Genomic DNA, 19,800 nt, shown 5'->3' on the forward strand with positions numbered 1-19,800 from the left:
TAGTCCAGCATTAAGACAAGTACTTGTGAAAGGCAATCTGATCCACAAAATTGGATTCAATATGGAAGACCAACTGTGAATCACCTAATTATCGAAGAACGTAGATCTATCAAAAGACGCATTAGGTCACAACAGCGACAGGACATGGCATGTGAAAGGAAACAATTCTATAACCAAATAGTTGAATCTGGCAAGTCTACAAACTTTTATAAACTGATAAGAAGAGGATTATCTAATACTATTTCAAAACCACAAGGCTTCATGAATGAAGGCCAACTTATTCTTGATCTTGACAAACATAGTAAATTGTTTGCAAGATTCTATGAAGACCTTGCTGGGGCAAAACAACTAGAACAATTTGACTCTGATTATCATGAAAATACTCAATTTAACTTGGAGCTTATTCGTAAAATTGTCCTTGAAAATAAGGATACTTTTTCACCTATTACGTCTGATGAAGTAAAATCTGCTATTTATAAACTCAATAACAACAAATCAAGTGATGAATACGGAATTTGTGCTGAGCACCTTAAACTTGCAAGTTCTACTATTTTTAACGTACTGTCTGTACTGTTTAATGCCATAATTGAACACTGTTATATACCTTTACAATTTTTATCAGGAATCATTACACCTGTTCATAAAAAAGGGAGAGACGCTGCTGATTTTGGTAGTTATAGAGGCATTACTGTTTCATATACAATAGGAAAAGTTTTCGAACACGCCATTCTAGACAGAATTGAAGATCGGTTACCTTTAGACCAGTCATCTTTACAATTTGGCTTCACCAAACATATCTCAATATTACTTGTAGCGCTACTGATCAACGAATGCATTGTAGAAGCAAAGGAATTCAACCTTCCATTATTTATAGCATTTTTAGACTCTTAAAGAGCATTCGACGTTGTCGATCATCCATTTTTAAAATGTAAACTGTATTCAAATGAAATCTGTAGTAAAATATGGAAAGTAATTGACACTTGGTATACAAATTTAACCTCAAGAGTAAAGTGGTGTGGTCATCTTAGTAATAATTTTCCTATTAAACAAGGAGTGCGGCAAGGAGGCATTTTGTCCACAGGACTATACAAGACATACATAAATGACCTCCTAAAAACATTAGAACGCAATAGACTAGGAATGCATATTGGAAAAGCACTATACTTATGAAAATTCCACCTAAGCGATCAAATACTACATCTTTAGACTGGAAATTAGGTGACAAGGAAGTCTCAGTGTCTAAACCAACCACCCATTTGGGTATTATTAGATCAGAAAAGAATGAGGTATCAATAAATATAGAGGACCGTATTTCGTATGCTACAAAAACTCTGTACAGTCTCACTAGTACCGGTTTTCATGGAACTAATGGCTTACCACCAACCACATGCATGAAACTATTTACAACTTATGTTCTTCCAAGACTTCTGTGTGGCTTAGAAACATTTGTTCCAAAGCAATATCACCTTAATGCTCTAGAAAAATTTACATTGATTTCCTGCGTAAAATCCAGTGTTTACCAAATAGATCAGTTAAAGGCATTACTTATCTGCTTCTTGGAGTTAGACCTGCCACGGCTGAGCTTCATATTAGACAATTGAACCTTTTGGGATGTATTATTACAAGTTATAACTTAACTTTAAACAAAATTCTTAGAAGACAGATTTCAACAAAATCAGAAACTTCAGACAGTTGGTTTACCTACATAGATAAACTTCTAGCGCAATATGATCTTCCCAGTGCGGCTAAATTGGTTATTAACCCACCGTGTAAATTATTATGGAAAAAGAATGTGAAAGCAGCAATTGATAAATTTTGGACTCAAAAATTACTACTTAATTGTCAAAACAAATCTACCCTGTCGTACTGTAATCTGTCAAGTTTGAAAATTGGAACTGTTCATAAACTCTGGTCTTCAATCGAAAGCAATATTAAAGATGTCCGCCGAGGTGGTATAAAAGCTCGTCTAATTACAGGAACTTACGTTCTTCAGTCCAACACAAGTAAATTTAATCAACATGAAGTTAGCTCTGTTTGTCCACTTTGTCAATATGAAGATGAGGATATAGTTCATTTCATTTTAAAGTGCAACGCTCTATTTAAATACAGAAAATCATATATAGTAGAATTGGAAGTGATAATAAACAGCATAAGTAATCCAAATACGTGTTCATGGAATAGTCTGGTTGGCGATTTTGGTCTATTAACACAGTTGATTCTTGACCCTAGTGTTTTGATAAAACAGAAAATATTATCATGTAGTGAAAAGTCTCTCACTAAAATAGAGGATTGCTTACGAAAAATGTGCTTCTCCCTCCATTGTGGAAGATCATTGATCATAAACTCTGAACATTGATTGTTAAACTTAGAACTGTGATAATATAATCAGAATAGTGATTATAAACTCAGAACATTGACTTTAAACTCAGAGACATCAAGGGTGTACATATTCTAAGGCTCTTAATTCAAATGTTTAAATTGAATTTTCTATGTAAATAGTATTGATAAGATAATCCCTTTATTGTGACTATACATATAATTAATGAACATTTACCAATATAGTGGTGGATAATACATACCAAAGAAGAAGAATGTCACCCTACGCATACATGCAAGAATACAACTTAGCCATGGAAACTAACTTTAGCATCGATATTTAATGTTATCTGAATTGTAAATAATACATAAGACCACTTTCGAGTTCATCCGTCACCGGAAAAAAACTCGTCAATTATACGCGCCTTTATCACCGTCATTTGTGCGTTTAGGGGCGTCGTCACTTCCCTTCCAATGTTGAGCGAGTGGTTGGAAAACTATAATTCTATATTGTACGAATTATTCGGCAAATTGAATTATCAAAATTGGCAATCAACACTGCTGTCATTAGGGAATTGTCAGTAAGTACCTACAGAGCAACCATTTTTTCTAGTTTATCCTGCACAAAGACGATCACTAAGACGCTTGATAAACGTAAATAGTGCAGGGATACAGGCGACCCCCTCTATCTGGTAAATGACGTCATAAAGGCGTGCATAATTGACGAGTTTTTGCCGGTGACGGATGAACTCGAAAGTGGTCTATTGCATGGAGTAATCATTGTTTTTTTATATAGCTTTCTAATGCATATTATTGAAAAAAATACCTGTATGGTCCAAATACTCATATGATCCGGCCCGTTTATAACCAAACAAGTATATACTCATATGGTCCGACCATACGCGTACGGTCGGACCATACGCGTATGGTCGGACCATATGAGTATACGCATATGGTCATGACCATACGCGTATGGTTCAGATACTCGTATGGTCCGGAACATATCCACTTGTTTGTGGACCCGGATGACGGACTTTTGATAAACTAGACTGAATTTCGGTAAAGGAAAGATAAGTCAATGTTTATAACTCGACCTTGTGTATCAGTAGTTAGGCGTAACAATCTACGTTAATTAAAGAAACGCGATACAAGGAATCATACAAAAAAACAAGAAGTACACACAAACATAGGACAGAAAAAAAATTATAATTTACATGATTAATAGTCCACAAGAAACTGCACATAAAACAAAATATTGAACAACAAGAAAAATTGGGTAAAGTAAAACATCTGTAAATGGAAAACTATAAAAGCATGACAATTACTTTTTATTTCGTTATTTAAGGTGACGCCAAAGTGTTAAAACAAAGCTATATTGGTGCTGGTTTGTCAAAAATAAAGTCTACATTGAACAGTTATATATATGTAGCTGATGATGTGTGTCTACCGTAAACGTATAAAGCATTTGAACCGAACATCAATGGAGGTATTTATATAGGTCGGACAATTGAAATAGATATAAGTCGGTGTCTAAATGATTGTCTGACTAAAGCTAAAAAATAATTGATCTTTTTAATAATTTTCATATTTTTGACTTAACATATACGCAGAATAAAAAATAGTTATATTTATATCATTTGTTTCTTATAAAAAAAAAATTGCTAGTACAAGGAAACACATCTAATGTACAATGTATGAAGAGAATGTACATCAAGGATGAGGCCATATTTTAAGTAACATAATTCCTCAAAGCAAAAATATAGAATAGCCTATAAACAGTTTCAATGGGATTGATCGGTAAGATGTCGGTAATTAAATACTTATTATTTCTTCTTTTAAGTTACGTTATTTCTGTATCAACTAGCGTATTACTATTAGAATTTCAAATTATTAAGAGCATAGCTCAAAAGATATTTTTCAACACAGATGACGATGAGAACAGATACATGTATTGGTGTTTGGTGAGAACAAATAATTCTTTTTGTGAGTTTGTCAAATGAATTCAAAAACTAAATGCAAAATATGTTTTGACATTTTATATTTTATTATGACATTTCTTTGATGATAATGATATGATTGCTAAATGAGGTATTACATTGATCCGAAATATATTGTAAAGAACATTTTGTATTACAATTGTAATATAAATTTCAAGGGAATAACGAAGAAATACATAAATATGTAAAAACTTTCGTATATTTTCATCACCTAAGCACATTCTTAATAATTATATGTCTTCATTCTTTACCCTGTACGTTGAACGTTTTGTTGTAGGTTAGGAAATATTGGTAGTCGAATACTTTGGTGTTAGATCAGAGATAATCAAGTAGTGTTTCTAATTCCTTCAAGTTTTGTAAGTTTCGCTTAGTTTATATTTATCAAACGAACATTTAAAGCAAATGTTGTTTATATGTATGGAATTAGATAACATTAAAATATCGATGTAACACCGAGGTCATATAATATTGACATCTTTTTCTTAATAGACCATGCAATTTCATTTGTACATATATCTCTTCTCAATTTACTTTTTCATTTACCTTGAAAATAGAAGTAAATAGTATTCGCAGATCTCCGTTTTCGCAAATTGTGTTTTTTTTTCTAAGCCATCACAAGAATTATAGGGTTACCTTAGGCAAATTGATACGTGCATATCATTCGTAAAGTTATGCATTGTAGTAAATAAAAATCATAGATACCAGGTATGTTGTACGCCATATGCGCACTTCGTCTACTATGACGCGTAATCACAAAAGATTGAAGGCCTATTAACGTACGCAGCTGGAGAATATTGGGGATCAAAATGTTTGCCAAATGCAGCTATATTATTGGGTAAAAATTTGAGTATTTTAAAAATTTCAAAATTTTTGTAGACAGTCAATTTATCAATGTTATACCGGCGTCACACATCAGCGTATAGCTTTGACGTATGCCAGGCGTACTGCCAATACGCTAGTGACTTTAGATGCATTCAACCTGTCAATAATATCTGTATCGTGTGCACAACGAGCTTTAAGCGTGTATTGGGCTTACGAGAAGCGTACCATAGCGTTTATCGGGCGTTCAATTAACGTATGTTGGCGTTTGTCTTGCGTTTGTCTAACGTAGATAGAATGCGCGCTACGCAGGGGAAAAAGTCTCTTGAACGTATTTGAGACACATCCCTGTCGTATCTCGGACGATAGCGCTTTCGGCGTGCCTGGGACGTTTAATTATGGGCTGTGTTTTACAAACCTAGTTGCATTCGTTTTAGGTAAAGTCGAACGATCATGAAACGTATACAACCGTGTCCTAAACGTGTCTCAAACTTATCTGTAGAGTATTGAAAGCGCTAATAGCGTATGTATTACGTGCGTGTAGCGTACAGGTATACGCTGGACAAACGCTTGAGCTGGATAACATTGTGTATGCTGCATAAAAATTGCCTGAAGTTATAGCGTTCACACTGCGTATACCTTTGCATTTCGACTTACTTCAAACTTATGCAATTCGGGTTTAACGATTGATGAGCTTTCTTCTTGCGTGCAACTAACATATAGTTAGTCTTTAGAGTTTTTGCATCGGAACTAAACACATTTATTTAAAAAAAAAACAGTTATGGCATGACACGGGTTATGTTCTTCTCATATGTTTTATGAAAATATGATACTAAACCCCTAACGGGAGGGATTGAGCCTGATATTCATATGATGAAGATATTCTCTGGAACTGAATTTTAATGTTCGTATTGTTATGCGTTTACTTTCCTACATTGGCTAGAGGTATAGGGGGGGAGTTGAGATCTCATATACATGTTTAACCCCGCCGCAATTGTCCGCCTGTCCCAAGTCAGGAGCCTCTGGCCTTTGTTAGTCTTGTATGATTTTTAAGTTTAGTTTCTTGTGTATAATTCGGAGTTAAGAATGACGTCCATTATCACTGTACTAGTATACATGTTTTTTAAGGGGCCAGATGAAGGACGCCTACTGGTGCGGAAATTTCTCGCTGCATTGAAAACCCATTGTTGGCCTACAGCTGTTGTCTACTCTATGATCGGGTTGTTGTCGCTTTGACACATTCTCCATTTCCTTTCTCAATTTTATATTTTGTCAATTTTCTCTGTGTGTCTGGTTCACGCCGATCTGTACGACAATGTGTGACGCCGACATACATATATGTCACCAAAAAAGTGCTGACAACTTGGCTGGGGATTCCATTTAAAAGCAAACCTACACCATCAGTAGCATCAAACCAGTGGTTATAGATAATAAATCATAGATTTTGTATGTCAGACGAGCTTTTCATTCCCAACAGACTCATCCGTGACGCAATTACTATTGCTATACATTTGTGCTAGAGACATGTGTGAAATATATAGTCTTCTTATTCTTGTTGAATTACGAATCCTAAATGTTGCACTTATTACTGAATTAGACGCTACATATGAACATTAACTTTTGATAATTTGATTACAGCATTTATTAATTAATTGGTTGGTGATTGCATCACGCCGCCTCACCACAAAAAGACCACATTGCGTCGATTTTAAATAAATAACACCAATTGTCGCAAAACGTTGTGACTTCTTTTTGAACTACATGTATAGGATTTCAGAATGCATCTCTAAAAGAGGGACGAAAGACACCAAAGGGACAGTCAAACTCGTAAATCTAAAACAAACTGACAACGCCATGGCTAAAAATGAAAAAGACAAACAGAAAAACAATAGTACACATGACACAACATAGAAAACTAAAGAATAAACAACACGAACCCCACCAAAAACTAGGGGTGATCTCAGGTGCTCCGGAAGGGTAAGCAGATCCTGCTCCACATGCAGCACCCGTCGTGTTGCTTATGTGATTACAAATCCGGTAAATAGTCTAATTCGGTAGGTCAAATTCATGAAAGGGAAGGGGATTGTAGTTACGACGTAAGGAACATATCCGATATCATTTGTGAAACGGTTATTCCATAACGGTCAACCAACTCGTGATGGCGTCCGTAAAATTTACGAAGGGATGCTTTCAACTTCACCATTTGGAACTCTTGGTTTAATAGCTTCCTTGTGAGCAGTAACCCTCTATCAAGAAAATCATGATAGGAAATGCAAGCACGGGAATATCGTATCAATTGGGAGATATATACCCCGTATGCAGGTGCTGCTGGAATGTTGCTACTTAGAAATGGAAAGTTCACAATTGGAAAGCTGAAATCATCTCTTTTGTCGTAAAGTTTCGTCTTCAACCGACCCTCATTGTCAATTTCTAGATGTAAGTCAAGATATGAAGCCGACTTAACTGTATCTGTAGTATCCTTTATCTCCAATTCGATGGGATAGATGCGATCCACATAGTCACCAAATTTTGAATTGTTTAGTGAAAGAACGTCATCTATATAGCGGAAAGTAGAGTTAAAGGATATTGCTAACTTCTTATCTTTCTTCCTAAGAAGTTCCTGCATGAAGTCAGCCTCATAATAATAAAGAAACAAGTCAGCAAGTAGAGGGGCACAGTTTGTTCCCATTGGGATGCCGACAGTCTGTTGAAAAACACGTCCTCCGAACGTAACAAATATGTTGTCAATCAAGAAATCAAGCATCTTGATAATATCGGTTTCAGAGAATTTTTTGTTTGAATCAGAATGGTTCTTTACAAAGTATGATTTATCCCTCCCTAAGACAAGATACTTGTATCTACGTTGGCCATTCTTTTTTATGAAGCAAAGTAATACCAACTGTTTTAATTTGTCTTTTAGTTTGGAATTTGGAATACTTGTGTAAAGAGTAGAAAAGTCAAATGTTTTAATACTGTTACAAGATGAAAGAGAGTTAGATTGTATGTACTCTAAAAGATCTTTGGAATTTTTAAGTATCCACATCTGATTCACGCCACCTCTAGAATAGGCAGTTTCACAATAACTTTGAAGCCCGTCTTTGATTGCTGATAAAATGGATGTTAATAATTTAGAAAGGGGTTTCGTGGAGCACTTGGAAGACCCAGCAATATACCGTTGTTTGTAAGGACACTTATGTAGTTTAGGTATCCAATACAGTGATGGAAGATCCAGTTCTTCATCTTTGGTTGAAATACTATAGACAACATAAGGGTTATTAATGATGGTTTTGACATTAAAAAAACAAGTATCAACAACATGAACAAGCAAAAACGTTCAACTTGTTTTGATTAGATTACAAATCAGGCGAATTGCTTTTTGTTTTCTCACAGTTTCTCTGTTCGTAGTTTTTATGTCAACTATACATAAACCATGTAATAAAGTTGTATATTTCAGCACGTCTTATAAGTCAGTTGAAGAGAATCTTTCATACATGTACATGAATAGGCCGTCCAAGATGTTTTGTTTTAGAATAAATTGAATAAAAGTGAATAAAAGTGAGAATGGAAATGGGGAATGTGGCAAAGAGACAACAACTCGACCACAGATAAAACAACAGCAGAAGGTCACCAATAGGTCTTCAATTGAGCGAGAAATTGCCGCACGCGGAGGCGTCCTTCAGCTGGCCCCTAAACAAATATATACTAGTTCAGTGATAATAAACGCCATATTTATAAGTATTCATATTTTGGTCGTTTTTAGTTTTTGGTTCTGTTGGTATTTGATGTTTGCTCTATAATCTGAGTCAATTCGTTAAACCATTAGTTATATCATCTCCGCTATATATTTGGGATATAATATGCAGATCTATGCAGTTGTTTTAAGCTGGGGAAAATCCCAATTTTCTAATTTTTTTTCTTAATACAAGAAAATATGTCAAGACTGAATATTGTCAATACTTTATATGAAAACAATATATAAATTCAATTTGAAAAGTGACGATTTATGAATGACTTTCTTTTTATTATTTCCATCATTTTATATACTTTGTAGCCTCCAACTATAGACGATCCGTAATTAAAACATTTAGTGTAAAACATCGTAGGTGTATGTTCAATTTTCTTTATCTGTTTTACCCTATATTGCTTTAAATAAGTAATTTCTGATGAATAGTAACAAACTGTTGAAGAGTATTGAGGACCAAAAATTCCAAAATGTTTTGCCTATTGCAGCTTTATTCATTAGGTAGAAAACTGTAGTATTTAGAATATTGCAAAGTTTCAATGACAGTCATTTCATTATTGCGGCTATATCAATGATAATATATGTCACCACACAAGTGTTGACTTCTGAGCTAGTCACTGACAACCTTTCGAACTATAGACGATTTGTAACTATAACACAACTGATAGAGAGTTAAACGTTGTAGGTGTAAGTTAAATCACTAATTTTCTTTAATTTGGTTTCTTTATCTGTTTTACCTTATTTAGCTTTAATTAGGCAATTTCTGATGAATAGTTACAAAAAGTCAATACATTCTGATCTCTCTGATGTTATAATACGACATGATCGCAAACTGGTTTATGCAAATTAATACAGAATGGCCTTATAGAAACCCAGAATGGCTTTTCTCATAATTGATTCTAAATATATACCACGTCAATTCTAAAACGCGCTCATCTTTAAAATTGATTAATTATTGTTGCTAATTTCATTTGTGCATTGAAGAGTTGCGATTTAAGTATGTTATGCTATTGCAGTGACTATTTAATAACAACTTATCACTTAATGATCTGAGAATGCCGGCCATATGTCTTTGAATGGCATAATAGGTTTCTTTTCTTTTCAAAATGAACAATGGAAGAGAGATAGGTGAAGTAGATATTCTTAAACTGACCCCGATTTGAGAGACAATAAGATAATTAAAGATTAGTAAAATACTATTTTAACTCATTCGAGTTTGGGAAATTAAAAACAAAAAGTCTCTATTATGAATAGACGATTATCAATGGTTAAGATTGATACAATGTTGGCAAGGTTGATGAAAAAAACTGATTCCATTTAACTCTACCATGGCGTTGTCAGTTTATTTTAGATTTATGAGCTTGGCTGTCTTTTTGGTATCCCTCTTTTCCACACATCCTGATCGCAAACGGTTAATTATTCTTTTCCTGTAATTCTTCCTTACATATATGAAACTTCTTTGTCAAGGGGTAAAAATAATAATAAAAATTAACCTCTACCAAATCAACAGCTCATTGTCCTTTACCTTTGATTGCAATGTCATGGGTTGCTGTCACAAAATGTTTACCCCATATTTCCATGTCATGAACAATTCAGTCATGACATTAACGAAAAAAGGTGAACCAAATGATAAAATCGTCCGAAATGTTTCGAAAAGATATGACTGCACCTTTACCATGAAGATCCCCTTTATCAAACAAATTGCTTCTTTGTAAGCAATAACTATTTATTAATGATACACTACACTTAGTTTGTAACTAGAAGGTATTTACTTCATATGCAGGTTCTTGCTGCAATCTTGATTATAAACTAAAAAAGGTAATTCACAATTTCTTTGTCATTAAATTTATATACCCGAGGGTATCACAAGCCCAGTAGTCAGCACTTGTTGTGCTGACATGAACTATCATTGATATGGTTATATTTAAAAATTAACTGTTTACAAAATTTGGAATTGTTTGAAATACTAAGGCTTTTCTACCTCAGTCATATATTACCTTAGCTGTATTTGGCAACACTTTTAGGAACTTTGATCCTCAATGCTCTTCAACTTCGTATTTAATTTGGCCTTTTGAACTTTTTTGGATTCGAGCGTCACTGATGAGTCTTTTGTAGACGAAACGCTCGTCTGGCGTATATAAAGGAATTGGTCCTGGTTTCTACCATGAGTTCATTTAGTCATTCACCTTTTTAAAATACCAAGTGTCATGAATTTGTGAAGCAGACTGTTTCTATGTTATCTTTTATTTCAAGTTCAGTTTGATAGATGTACTAACCAATTATCTAAATATCAATATATCGTTATATTTTTGTTGCTAATGGGCAAATAATCCGTTCTATATATTTTCTATATTTATGAATGATAAGTTAGCTAAATACGTCATCTACTACTCAACGACAGTTCTTGATTTTAATAGACTAGTGGCTATTATAAGTTATATCAAATACATTTAATGGTGAATGTTACCAAATACTAAAATCTTCTAGTCATCTGGTCGGTACTGTTACCTAAGTTAGCTATCATTTTTTCCTTTGGAAGGATCCTCGAATTGTATTTAAATATATTTTCAAATGTTTAAAACAACATAGAAAATTCACAATGATGCTTTTAATTTCCCTCATATATGAACATTGATGGTGACATTTTATCAAAATAACAAACGCATGTGACATTTTCATTTAGCGTCAGAGTCATGTTTGGTCAATGCGCAATTTTAATGTCTTGTTGAATGACTTTAACCAGCTCATTACTCTAAAAAAAAAATTTGATTGATCAAAAATTAATCTCAAAAATTGTACAAGCAGGTGTAAACAAACTTCAAAATACAGTTTTGTAGATTCTTCAGAGTGGGACAACTGTATGAAAGAAGAATTTTTTTTGAAAAATAGATTGCCAAATGTAACTAATTAGATCGATATTTAACACACACTGTACGTGGCAGAGTATATATACACCCATAAAAACTAAAAAGACACATAGCACATATCTAAGAGTACTCATATTTACTGACAGCTAGGTTAGTTTAAATCGAATAGCTACTAATAAAATAAGCATGTGTCTAGGATTAACAGTAGCGGATTCAGGGAGGGGGGTCCGGGGATCTCATTCCCTGTTTTGACGATCAATACTTTAAACTGGGGACATATGGTTGAAGCATTATCTCTCTCTTACCCATCAGTTAGACCCTCCTTTTAAAATGACTGGCTTTAGCTATTTGTCCCTGACTAATAATCGTGCCTTCATTAACCATATGGATAGACATCATTAAAGTATGTTAACGAGAGAAATACTGTATGCATATCACAGACAAGCAGGAAGTCATCATCATCTCCCAATAATGGTCAGGAGTGGTAGACGACTGTAGCTATTGAAGTATTAGATATCTTGATGTTAAATGTACTGTGCTCTATTCATTTTGTAAACAAATATTGATGTTAAATGTACTGTGCTCTATTCATTTTTAAACACATATTGACGTTAAATGTACTGTGCTCTATACACGACAAAACAAATATTGATGTTTAATATACAGTGCTCAATACATTCATAAAAGAGAAAATAACTTACAGATAAACAATAGTACACACAACACAACATAGAAAGAAAAAAGACAGAACAACATCCGAAACAGATACACCACTTGGAACTATTGGTTTAAAAGCTTCTCTTTCAGTGAAACCATGATAGAAAATACAAACCCCGGAATATCGTATCAACTTAGAAATATATGCTCTAAATGGAGGCTCTGATGGAATGATGCTACATCGAAATGAAAAGTTAACAACTGGGAAGCTGCAATCATCTTTATAGTCGTAAAGCTTTGATGTCAGTAGACCTTCTTCGTAAATTTATAGATGTAAGTATAAGCGATCATTCAAATTTTGAATTACGCTAAAATATTCGTTCAATACAGAACATACCTATCTCAGCACCAATATCCCCCCCGCCCCCCCAAACAATGTCAAAATGTTATATTTATGTTTTCAATTTTGGATTAAATTGTGCATATTCCTTTTGAAAGGGCTAATTGGTTCCTATAGTTATAAACATCAGAATTTTGTTCTGAACGAATGCACAGTAACTGATGTTTTCTAAAGTTTAGGACAAATTGTGTTATCGAAGGAGACGGCTAAATGTAGAACGAATACATTAATGACATACATATATATAGAGAGAAGAGTGATAACAACGATAGGTTTCCTGCTGACTTATCCTATAATTGTTACTGACGCAGACATACTAATAGATTGATTCAATAATGTTCTGCAAGAATTAACGGCTTGAATTGGTTTGTTGCGTTCATCGTCTTATTTGTGTCTGATAAACTTACATGTACTGAATAAATTCTGTAAAATAAAGCATGATTAGGCATTCACTTAGATTGGTTAAATAAAGACACTGACTAATATATATATATAGCAATATAATATTTCCCATGCACAGAAAGTAACCAACAGTTATTTTTATTTTGTCATTTGATTAGGGACTTTCTACTGTAAATTTTCCTCGGAGTTCAGTATTTTTTGTGATTTTGTCTTTTGTTTGTATTTTGACAATAATATAATACACTAAATTTCGCTTTTCTAAACATATTCTATGGAAACAATGACAATTGATGAAATGCAACTACATGTACATTTTGTAATAAATTTGTCTATTCCGAAACAAGATAATAATGACATCGTGATCCAAATAATTTTTAAAATATAACAAAATAATTTCTGGTGATATTATAGTAGGCGAGTGACTTATTTCAAAAATACGCTTAGTTAACGACTTTAATGCACCCACCTAACACACAGCTGTATTATATATCATTCGAAAGCTGATAATATGTACTGTCTCTTTTGGCCGGTCGTAAAAAAATCGTACGGTGCATTTTTTGTTAAATCAAGGTCAAAGGTCATGCAAAAAACATTCCAATTTTTGCGATTATTAAATAAAACGCTATTTTCTAATTCTTGTACCCTAAAATTTTTCAAAAGATCATATGAACTTTATGAAACATGATGAATAATTTCCAAATCAAACAAAAAAAAAATATTCGATGCGCAAAATTTCACGAAAATTGAAATTTATCACAAATCCGTAAAAAAAAGAAAAATTATTCAAAAAGCAAAATATAGCTTCGGGAATCGATATTTTTATGCTAAAAAATAGATAAATATATATATTTCAGGTCAAGAAACTTTGTTTTGTAATTTTAAGATGTAATTCTTAACTTTTGTTCATGGAACAGCCTTCTATTGAAGTGTTTGCAGTTGCCCAAAAATCTACCATCTTCAAATAGCGATCATTTTGTTAATCTATGTTAAAATAGCACATCGCTAATTGTGAATATCAGGAAGGAGAATGAGATTTCATAATAAAACAAGGGATATTTAAAGTTAGAACATAATATATGCGAGGAAATTGAGGTTAAACTGATTTTAACTAATTCAAACTTTTTTTTCTTTTTGTAATTATGTTAAAATGCAAACATGACTTTGCGACTATATCGTATGCAACATTGAAATAAATAACCTTGGTTAGAAACACTTGGTTGTCTAGAGCGGGATGTAAACGAACTGAATAGAATGCGGTTGTTTCTTATTTAGTTTAAAATCGTGTTATATTAAATCATATTAATGTTTAAAAGTTTAATCTCTTTAATTATTTGAATAAAAGATGATTTGATATTTTTGCACATAAGCTTTCAAAATACAAAAGCATGTCATTGTGCATGTAAAACATTATAAGCAGTGTATAATAACAAAATGAAAAAAGTTAAATACCCTTCCTGACCTTATAAGATCATTTGCTATTTTTGGAGTGATCGTTTTCATGGTATGCTGTGTTTTATGGGCTGTTGTTCGTCTCTTGGACTTTATTTTTTTTGTTCATAGGTTTAATTTGCTTTATTTGATTCATGGTTTTAGATGTTGTTTGTTTCTTTGGTATTTGTTTTACTTAACAGACATTAAATTGCAGTAATGAAAATCGGCCAAAAATCACTTCAAAGTAAAGTGAAGAAGATGAACTCAATAAGACAAATATACGCGAAAATACTAAGTAACTTAATTTGCTCACGGTGATATATAATAGAACCAAATCGTTGTCATGATACATTTAGCTACACTGATCTATTATTTTAAAAGATTTTACTTCTTGAAAAGTGACGAAATATACCATAGGGACATCAAACTCGTAATTAAAAACAAACTGACAAAGCCGGGCAACAAACGAACAAGACAAGCAACAGTATACAAAACACAACATATAAAGCTACAGATTGAGTAACACAAAGCCCCCAAAATATTTTGAGTGAATGCAGGGGCTCCAAAAGGGTAGGCAGAATATGTTCCACATGTGACAACCGTATTAGTTTAAACATATTCATTAATAGTGGATTGGGAAACAAGTTTTGCCACTTAAATTAATCTCTTTCCACTTTGCGTGTGCAAGTGCTGCCTTGTAGCGGCATTAGTCTGCCACTTTTCGAAATCAACAAACGTGTGTTAAACGTACAAGAGATATGGCTCTTTTTTTACGCGGGTCAGCCATTTATCGTCCACTTCCGACGGACTTTCATTGTTTCCCTAAGACCATACTCACAAATGGTGTCTAGGAAGAGCCGAAAATTCAGTCCCTGAAATTTTCATCATGGAACGGAAATCGAACCAGGAACCTTTGTGTTAGTAGCTCGATACCCTCACCACTACACCACTGCTCTCTTTACCCGTCTTGTAGCTCATGCATTACCTAACTCGGTGCCAAGCCTTATTTGGTTGGTGACATTCACGGCAGAGATGACGGCAATTTGGTGACATCGATGGAACTTTGAAATTTCAATTTTCATCAATCTATTATTATTCATTTTGGTCTAAATTTTCAATTCACATAAAATAAATAAAAAGGTCTTTTTTACTACATCAATATTTATAATGAAGCTACAAATCAAACAATTAGAAAGGTCAAACTATGTTTATTTCAGACTGGTAGTTATAATGCAGATTGCAATCTCTTAGTTTCAACCCCTTTATTTCAAGCAATCATTAATAAGATGATTCGCGCATATTTTTTTTTACTCTAAATCTTTCAAATTCTTAAGAATTTGTTTATTAAATCTTATATTGACCACATACAATGTTTGAATAGGAAGAAATGCTGAAAAGCAGAGTTTTTGCAGATGGCGGTATTTTGGGCAACTGTATGAGTTGTTATGATTTGCTGTTTGATAAGATGTAAGCATAATTTTAGGAAATTTTATGATGTAAAAAACTTCTTTGATAGTCATTACAGGGTTTTACTTAGTTTAAAGTGAGTTGCAGTTGCACCAGAAAGAAAAAATTGTGTTTTCACACATTTTGTTAACTTTTACTCGAATTTCAGGAAACATGTGCTCTCTGTCAAAAACCCGCTTTAAATATTAAAAAATGCATTTGAATAATGACTGGTAATCTCTCTGCTAAAAGTTTAAATTGTTTCCATATGTGAATTTAGTATATAAAAGTCATATAATGCAATCAGGCTGGCATCTTCGGAAATATGCACTTATTCGTCCTTGGCCTTTGATCTCGATTTGACGGAAATTGCACCGTACGATTTTTTTACGACCGGGGAAAACAGATAGTACAGATGTGTAGCTTTAAAATGATATATAATTTAGCTGTGTGTTAGGTAGGTGCATTAAAAATTTAATTTGATGGTTTAAGTCACTCGCCTATAGAGAGGAGGGCTTATGCATTGACACACTGAAGTATTAAAAATACATTTAACGCAACTATAGGTAGTACGGATATAGAACAGCAGCGAATTTATTTGCAGGCAGTAAAACATTTGATACAGAACATAGTTATAATAAGATTTTGTAGGAGAAATAAATTTGCAAACACATCAGCTCCTAAGCTGTTGATATCGCTTAATCCGAGGGTCTACTTGTGTTTTTTTTTTAAAAGAGAAATGAATTTGCATTATGATTATTTGAAGGTGTTCATAAGTAGCCTAGTACAACCAAGCATTTCCAACTCATTTATTTTGGACCTTGATCTGTGGTGTTTGGTAGATGATAATCTAATTGACAATCATACCTCATCACCTTGATTTTCTTTAACCTAAGATGAGCAAATTAAAAGTCCTTTTTTGGCCTCTTAAATCTAAATAGATCATGAAAGTTTCAATCCAGTGACAACTGTTCCAGGAATAGCCAGAGGAACAACATGTTATTGAAATGCGATACTCTACTTGTATTAAACCTGGTCATCTATATTTTCAACTTTTTTCTCTGTCTCAAATTTCATAGAATAAAAACGCAAACTTTACATGCTATGTTATCATGCATATATACAGCTGTTCCATGATATATATCACACCAGAATATTTCAGCCGTTATATTTCTAACAGACATAATGATTCCTTTGATAGCCATCTTTTATGTGGTAACTATAGCAGGCGCGACGAGTTCGTGCCAAACAGAAGACGGTAAGTTATTAAACTTTTTAGTCTAGATTATTACCATAAATAATATATAAAGCAGGTACTACTAGAATCAAGCTATCAATATACTTTTTTGAATGAGGCTGAGAAAATGGGAAAGGGTGAGGTTCTACCGAGGTTCTACCGAGCCTTTCCCCAGTTTTGTGCCGGGTACAAAAAGAATATCTTTTTTTGACATTGACCTAATATTGTTTTTATACTGCAACTTAAATTAATACATTGATAGCTTTTTTAATTGTAAATTCATTTTAAAATGGCATGGTGAAATTGACATTGCACAAAATATAGCTGTGTTACTATATTTAGAAAATAATCACAATGATTTTTTGTAAGAAGTTTTATAAGAATATGTAATATAATTTAATTTTAACAGTAGACATTTTTGAAGACAATACATCCGTTACATTTTAGTACAATTAAACAAATGCGACACATGGAAGTTGTAATTTGTAAGTTGAAAGTTAGTTGCGGTATAAAGTCTATGCATTCATATTCCCTTTTCCTCTATCGCTCTGCATAGATAGTCCTTGTGCAGTCGAATAAGTTTGACCTTGTATTGCTGTCTGCACCCGGAATCGCCAACCCTGTCGTAATGTTTGAACCAAGTTTGATACGTTTGACCTAAAATTATTATCGTCTCTTCCAATTTAATAAGGGAAAATTGTTTCTGTAATGAGAAATAATAAAATGTAATTCAATACGAATCATCATCTGGATTTCATAATATAAGCTGCTCGACATTATTTCAATTTTTTCAAAACCTTTTTGAATGTGTTTATTCTACTTCATTAGTTCTGCCATTTTTATAGACGACAGTTGTGAATGAAAAACAAATAATTTTAGGATTTAGTTATCTTACTACACATACACGTGCTTGCATTTATTTTCATATCAACGTCTTCAGTGACGAAAGTGCATTCCCTGAGAAATATTATGCAGTATTTAATTCATTTCATTTAAAAAATATCATAATAAAACACTTATAAAATAATTTCAGGTCAGTATGATGTCACTGTAAACTTCCGTGGTAAAAATGGTCAAGAAACACCCAAATCAACAGTAATTGCATTTTACGCCTATATATCAAAACCGATACCAAACCCGTCGAGTGGTCGACGACTGATATTTGATGTGCCCACGACAAACCAGGGTAATGGATATAACAGCAATACTGGTGTTTTTACCTGTCCAAAGACAGGCACTTACGTTTTTGTGTTGGTTGTTAGATTGTACTCTGCGTATCATTCAATACAGTTAATGATTAATAATTCTGTGAATGGAACCTCCTTTCATAACGCCCAAAACGATGACAACACTTCCAGTAGTACTGTTGTTGTGAATGTGTCGAAGGGCGATACTGTTTACGTTCGTACCCATTCTAAATACAAAGGAGTTGGTAATATACACACTAATACATATGGTAGAACAACATTTTCTGGATGGCTACTGAACTAATCAGTTTGATTTGAATAAATGTATACTATCAATCCGTGTTATGTTTGTTACAATGTTTTCTTCGCGAAAACAATAGCTTGCCTAGAATTGATTTATTGTTTTGACAATAGATATCAACGCGTTCGAGGTTTTTTCGAACTAAATATGATAGGTTCTTTTATAAAGAATTGCTAAATAACTTATATGCATGTTTCACAATTTGTTTAATTTAAACCCAACCCCTTAACCGCACCCATACCAATGTTCATGCTTGCATGATCGTCCTTTAAAATGAATCGACGATTAATAAGGACCTTTTAGGCCAAAATACGAGGTAGCCCTCTTCTGTCAATTTGTTTTTGTTGTTTTGTTTTTAAAATTTGGCGTTTATCCTTTCAATTGATAATAAGGAGTACGTTGATGGGTTTAATCAGAATGGACCTTCAGTTTGAGAAGTTAAATATTTAGATCAAATTGCCCTTTCCACTATATAAATGAATTTCACACGAAGAACAGACATATTGCCTTGGAATAGTCAACCTGGGGGTAATGCTATTAATTGTTTCGCCTGCTAGTCTTTGTTAAACAATCATTTTCCACAAGCATGAGTAAAGTTTGAAACTGTTCTATTCTAAAATTAAATGTCACATACATGTACCATTTCACTGCATACAAAGAAATAATCACCAGCGATTGAAAACCAAAAATGTTTTAAACTTTTAAACAGCGGTATACTGCTACTATTGCCTTTATTCATTCACTTTCTTTTGCTGTTTTCAAGATTAAGCAACCAGCTAGTATTTGGATTAAGCATATATTCCAATTGATTATCTGGAAAAACATATTGGGTGTTTAAATTATTACAAACTACAAGTCTTTAATCAATATTCATTTTACAAAATGAAAAGAAATTGGATTGATCGTCCAGAACTTTGTATCTATTACAAGTTTTTTGTGTGTGGCATGACATTTTGTTATATCTTCCAGTTACAAAACCTATGAGATTGATCACTTTT

At 33.2% G+C, this 19,800-nt stretch overlaps 1 protein-coding gene across 1 annotated transcript; it reads left to right on the forward strand.

The window, feature by feature from the left end:
- The first annotated feature begins 1,166 nt into the window (after positions 1 to 1,166).
- Positions 1,167 to 18,805, forward strand: LOC134684309 (complement C1q-like protein 4). Its single transcript, XM_063543596.1, has 3 exons — positions 1,167 to 1,286; positions 17,230 to 17,335; positions 18,348 to 18,805. The coding sequence occupies exons 1-3, from the start codon at positions 1,167 to 1,169 to the stop codon at positions 18,803 to 18,805; spliced, it is 684 nt and encodes a 227-aa protein (XP_063399666.1).
- Positions 18,806 to 19,800: the final 995 nt, after the last annotated feature.

The sequence above is a fragment of the Mytilus trossulus genome, chromosome 9, assembly GCF_036588685.1.
Source record: "Mytilus trossulus isolate FHL-02 chromosome 9, PNRI_Mtr1.1.1.hap1, whole genome shotgun sequence".
In the NCBI taxonomy this organism is placed as follows: Eukaryota; Metazoa; Mollusca; class Bivalvia; order Mytilida; family Mytilidae; genus Mytilus; species Mytilus trossulus.